A 6000-nucleotide genomic window follows, 5' to 3' on the forward strand; every position below is an offset into this window, starting at 1 on the left:
ATGTGAACATCAGTGTCCAGCTGGGTGAGATCACCACGGCATGCAAGCATCACACGACAACACATCATGGAGTCAGAACTTTTCCATGGAGGCATTTTATTTGATCTAAGGTGGTGTCAGTGTTGTTGTGCTGAACACATTAAGTGTAGACCTCAAACACATGTGTTTACTTTTTAGGAATCTCCAAGTCCGGCAAACTGTTTCACACCCGCCTGCTGTTCACCGCCTGCTGCGATGCGGCTGAGGGGAATGAGCTTCATGGTGGTCTCTTTCAGGGAGTACCAGCGGTTGTGCCATGTGACCCAAATGATGCCGTTGTCGAAGCCGTATTCACCTGCATCCTTTTCTGTGTACCTGCCACCTGGATGAAGAGAACACAGCACAGTTTAGATAATGATTTTCCACTGTTACATGGATGACAACATGTTTTGGACGATGTTCAGTGGCTGATTTTGTTAATAGAAACATAATTATAGGGCTTTAAATGCCACTAGTCACAGAATTGAACATCAGTTAAAGGTTTTGGCACCGATTTCAGCCATGTGGTCTTACCCTGGTAGTATTTGCCGTTCAAATGCGCAGCATGACATCTGTTCATCCACCAGCCAGAGCCGTCCTGCTGAGCACAGTTGCCATCATACTTGTCATTGTCCTTGTCAACGGTACTGAACTGCATGCCATTGTGAGATGTGTAGAACTTGTCGCTGGGGTCATCTCCAAAGTCAAAGCCATCGAAAGCATCTCCTGCGTCACCACCAAAGTAGTAACCATAGGTGAGACGGTAATTGTCGGCCTCTGACCCCACCCTGAACATGGTGTAGTCTGCATACCTGGAGAAAGGAGGCCACATAGAGGAAAGGAGGATTCAGTGTTTTTGGTAATCTTTGCGTTATCTTTCTCTTCTTCAAAGGAAAACTCATCGCTGGGGTCATGTTTGCTCTGTAACTGATTCCCTTTGCTCCTCTTATATAACCTGTTATCGTGTGTGTGTGTGTGTGTGTGTGTGTGTATGTGTGTATGTGCACATACCTCTTGTTGCCCTCCCAGTCAACAAGTTCTATCCTCAGCACAGTTGGGAGGTTCGTGCTGGCAGTCAGAAGATGCATCTTCTCGTTGCCGAGCCAGAACTCGGTAGTGTCGTCTGGGGAGAGATAACCAAAGCCCTCCTTGTACTGGACCCAGTCCTTGTGGAAGTCCACACTGCCATCACGTCTCTGTGGACACAAAAATATGTTCAGTTTCGAAATAATCATTTGATTACTGTTCTTACAGTTAGTCAACAAAACATTTCCAAAATATGTATGCAACTCTAGAAAGAGTAGCTCACTAAGGGACTGTGTGAAAGTTAGTAGTGAGGAGAGGGAGGTTAGAAAACGAGGAGGGTAGTCTAAGTTTTGTGAGTTGAGAGCAAGTGAGTATCTTTTATTTTTCTCTCACTATTTATGAGTTATTACCACTCAAGGTCTAATTACATGCTTGTTTTATAGGTTTTCACCTTATTAGCTCAAATTTGCATAATTCTGAGTATTCTTAGGACTTTTCTTGCAATGGTGATTTTGGCTTAAAACCTCGACATTTTGGCCTGATGGTGCCACTGAAGGAAAGGTCAAGGGTCGATGAAAATCTAGGATTCATCCTCTGGGAACTAAAGTCTTTTGGCCTGAGTTTTTGAATGTTTTTTGTACCAAATAATACCAAATTTTGTTTCGGCCTTCCCTTGTAAATTTATCACAAAATCACTTCTGACATCTGATGTCAGGCCTCGGCAACATCTGATCTAATGAATATTTTATTGTATTGTAAGAAGAGAATATTAGTTTTAAAGTAGGCTACACAACTTTTAAATATCTTGCTTTGCCTCTTTCATTCATTACTGTAAGCACTCAGCTCTCCCATATTATACTGGGATTTGGGAAGTGGGTGTTGCACTTTTATTTTAAGTCAAAGGGAGGATCTAAAGTAAATATTAATAACACTCAGGATGGTCTAATAATTTTTGGGCAGCCCCTAATCGCTGTTAACAGCTGTTTGCTTTCAGGATCGATAAATGACACAGTATTTATCTGGCTATTACTACCAACTTGTTTTACAAAAATAATATATTGGAATCATCCAGTGCAACATAAAGACAGTAAAGAGACATTTTTCTGAATGGTTCCAAGGAAGCATACCCTCTGTATCACCGTGAAGCCGCGTCCAAAGCTATCAATCTCACAGTAGACCAGGAACTGCTCAGTGGCTTTCACTGGCTTCACAAAGTAAAGACCGCTGCTGGTAGCACCTTTGTTTGCAACATCCTGGCAGTCTAATACAAAAAAGAATATGTTAAAACAATAGCTTGGGTTTACACACATACACACACACACACACACACACACACACACACACACACACACACGTATATATATATATATATATATATATATATAGGATAGTTGAGTCCTTAAACTCCTTTGTTGCTGTTTATGATAATTATAATTATATAATAGTAATAAGTAATAATAAAAATAAGTAATTAAGTCCACATTATAAAGTTTAGAAAGTCCTTTGAAATGAGGTCACAAAAAATTACATCAGGAATAAATGTGTTTACTTTGCACTGATGCACCATATTGATTTTAGTCTCTAACTAAACAATGACCAAGGACAAATATGTTGTTCAGAAGAGGCATGATTGAGAAACTTCTTGTGAAATGGGAATGGCCTGAGGGTCACAGTTGATTTTTTTTTTTTTTTTACCTGTTCCTGTGATGGGTTGGATCTCAACTGTGTCTTGGCAAGGCTCACTGCATTTCTGCTGCAGCTGAATGGAGAGTTGTTTCAATTCTGCCATTCTCCTCTCGTTGGATGAAATTATGTTCTGAAGTTCACTGGGAAGAGGGAAACAAATCCTAAGTAATTCATGCCTCAGTTTCTTACACAGTGGGACAATCATCACAGCTGTGAGAAGTACAAAACGATGACAATGGAAGATATTTTACAAAATAGATACAATCAGAATAAGAAGAAAAGAACGCAGCAGAGGCAAAATTAAAAAATGACAAATCGAACTTGGAAAAAGACATAATCAAATTTAAGTGTTTTTTTTCAAAGTCAGCAGTGAGTCTGAGTTCCCCAGTCAATAGGGGAAAGAGGTGTGGGTGGCAAATTACCCCATGATCTGTGTTTAGTCTTAACTGCGTGGGCGCGGAGGTTGGCGTGCATTGACCTGAAGGCGTGGGCAGTAGCGCCAGTTCTGCTATGTAAAACATTTCCATTACAAGTAAAAACCTTGCATTCAAAACTTTGGAAAGTATGCCGCGATTTCTTGTAGGGTGTTATTTTACATATTGTATTCAATATCACATGCTATTATTGGATTACATTATTATTACTGATGCCTTCATGAGTAAGAAGCATTTTCACATTAAAGTAAATTTTATATTCTTTACATACTGTGTAAAGTCAAATGCATCTTAATTTATAAGCTGTTCATATGTTGTGGGGGAAATTTTTAATTTGCACTTGTAATTTCAGTTGTGAAATAAATGTAAGATGTCGCGTCATCACTATGTCACTTTGCTGCTGTAACACTGCAAATTTCCCCACTGCAGGACTAATTAAGAGTTATCTTATCTTATCTTATCTTATTGCAAGCGAGCCATTAAAGGTATAATTTGTGTGCTAATGGTAACTTACAACATTTGTTGTTCCTGCACAATGATGGTCTTTTCAAAGCGAAGGACATCCTCCAGCATACTCGATGACTTTTTGAAGTATGAGTCTGAAATGAAAAATCAGTTCCAGTAATTAATCATCACCCTTTCAAACCATTCGACCCAGTTAATAAAACTTTCAATATATGCAACAGTTTGTGCTTAAGGCGAGCCAAGAACACATTAAAAAAATATATATATAATTGTTACAGACTGTAATTATCTAGTCATATTAAAAAATGGTACCATGTGGGGAACTCTTTTGAGCTGAAACAGTGGAGTCTTTCATGTAGACAATTTTTTCTTCAGCCCCCTGGGTCAAATTAGCAATTGTTTCCAGTTCTCTTTGCATTTTCTCCAAATCCCTGGTAACTCCTGGCGTATACCTCAGTAGGTAATCAGCCACTCCACATGTAGTAGGACAATATCTTCCCTGAGTACACATAAAGCAAGTGAAAAATATCAATGATAGTCTGCTGAGTGATAAATACATCCACATAGCAAAACCGTAAAAGGTTATCATCAATAGCTGTTTACTTACAAAGCCGTCATTTGGGTTGCAGATTGATGAGAGACTGTCTCCTCTTATTTGCTACACAAGAAAAAAAAAGAAGAAGAAATGATTGAGATGATTTCCTGCACAAGAGCAGTGCATCAGTGTAAAACATAAACTCAGTGACTTACTGCCGATGAGAAGGAGAAAAGTAACAGAAGTCCTCCTGCCGTTGCGAGAAGTGATGGAGCCATGTTGCTTTAGCCACCAGTTGTGGTCTTGTCTTCTTGGAGAATGAGGAGCAGTTTGACTCTGGGGGGATATTTATCTGAACAAGGTCACCAGTTCAGCGTTTGATAAGGGGTTCATATGTAAACATCCCACTCACTGTGTTCAGACAAGGCTGTGACTCAAATGTCCAACTGCGGTCATTTCCCATATTTGACAGGGTCTGTAACTGACAGCTGTAGTTGAGCCATCAGAACACAGCTGTATGTGACTCATTGGCAAACTGTATATTTATGTGGATCTCAGTGTTGGTAATGGTGACAGAGCAAGTCTAAAAGAATGATGACTAAGCTTTGTGTGTGATGGCAACTTTTTTTTTTCTCCACTCGGACTTAACCGTAACTGAGCTTCTTCCAGTTAAGAGACAGGATCGGAACACAGTTTATTCACCTTTCTTATTCAATTTATGATAAAGATCAAAGATAACAACATGAGTCATTCCATAAAGACACAATGTCATTATAACATGCCCGTGTAAAACATTAACATCGGCGTGTTGTCAGTACAGATGTGCTAACAAATGTGGGATAAACTGGCAGGTGTCAGTTAAAATCTTTTAACATGTTGAAGCCTATTTCTGCCAGGAAAAGAAAAAAAAAATATTAGGATGAGAAATAAAAGTAAGAAGTTTAAAATAGAACTGTTAGGAATTACAACTATAAAAATGCCATACTTTGCCACAGGAGACTTCCGTTATACCTTTAGCTTTCTATCAACAGTTCATGTTGGCGTCTTTTAATCATAACCACTATTGTTCCCTTACCTTAACCAAGTAGTTATTACTGTTACCATGACACCAAAGGTCTCCCAACGAACGTAGATACTGTAACCCAAACTGTGAAGTGTTCATAACCATAACCATGTCAGTTTTGTACCTAAACCTAAGCGACCCATAGTTGATTGGCTATAGCAGTATAAGAGCAGGAAATGGTATTATTTTATTTTAACTGTTTTGGAAGACACTGGCAAATGATGCCAAGTGTCAGATCAGAAAAAGATTACATGTCATTTGTGGTGTGTATGTTGTTCTTAAAACTTGTTGGTATGTGTTTTGCATGGAGCCCATCTCTGCCTGAAAATTCAGTAATGATGCAAACAAAAATACTCCAGATATAGTAAGCCAAAATTTTTGAGTCAGGCCTACTATCCAATAATCTTAGTGAAAAGGTCAAAATTTATTCATGGCATGGTAACTTTGAAAGTTACAATTATTACAATTACACAAATATCTTTCAAAAATCATTAAATATTAATTTTACATTTTCTTTCAATGTCATTGATGGACAGAATTCAGGCATAAATTAATGAATAAATTAGTTTTAAATTTTTGCATCATCCTTGAAAAAAAAAAAAATCTTTCTAAACAATGCATTTGTATAAAAAACAACAACATTTCACTCTTAAAGTTTTGTGTATACTGCCATTATGCGACAAATTATCTAAATGAAATGACAAGACACGTAATTTGTTGTTTGATCTGACGCCCTATCGGTAGGCTGATATCATTTGTCTGGGCCTGGACCT

At 38.4% G+C, this 6000-nt stretch overlaps 1 protein-coding gene across 1 annotated transcript; it reads right to left on the bottom strand.

Annotated features, from left to right (window-relative positions):
• Window positions 1-67: 67 nt before the first annotated feature.
• Window positions 68-4491, bottom strand: fgg (fibrinogen gamma chain). The gene is made up of 9 exons (XM_022738123.1): window positions 4380-4491; window positions 4237-4287; window positions 3942-4128; window positions 3679-3763; window positions 2740-2870; window positions 2172-2305; window positions 1030-1214; window positions 553-830; window positions 68-361 (listed from the first exon to the last, which is right to left on the bottom strand). Exons 1-9 carry the CDS (start codon window positions 4440-4442, stop codon window positions 174-176), a joined length of 1302 nt encoding a protein of 433 aa, XP_022593844.1. The 5' UTR covers window positions 4443-4491; the 3' UTR covers window positions 68-173.
• Between the last annotated feature and the right edge of the window lie 1509 nt (window positions 4492-6000).

This window comes from Seriola dumerili, unplaced genomic scaffold, assembly GCF_002260705.1.
Source record: "Seriola dumerili isolate Sdu_G_001 unplaced genomic scaffold, Sdu_1.0 BDQW01000035.1, whole genome shotgun sequence".
NCBI classification, from domain to species: Eukaryota; Metazoa; Chordata; class Actinopteri; order Carangiformes; family Carangidae; genus Seriola; species Seriola dumerili.

Excerpts from the sequence above, each read along its gene's own strand:
- fgg (XM_022738123.1), bottom strand. The coding sequence starts at position 4,442 with ATGGCTCCATCACTTCTCGCAACGGCAGGAGGACTTCTGTTACTTTTC. Across the intron at positions 4,288-4,379 it reads TTTTCTCCTTCTCATCGGCA|CAAATAAGAGGAGACAGTCT; the intron begins GTAAGTCACTGA and ends TTTCTTGTGTAG. Across the intron at positions 2,306-2,739 it reads CCAACCCATCACAGGAACAG|ACTGCCAGGATGTTGCAAAC; the intron begins GTAAAAAAAAAA and ends TTTTTGTATTAG.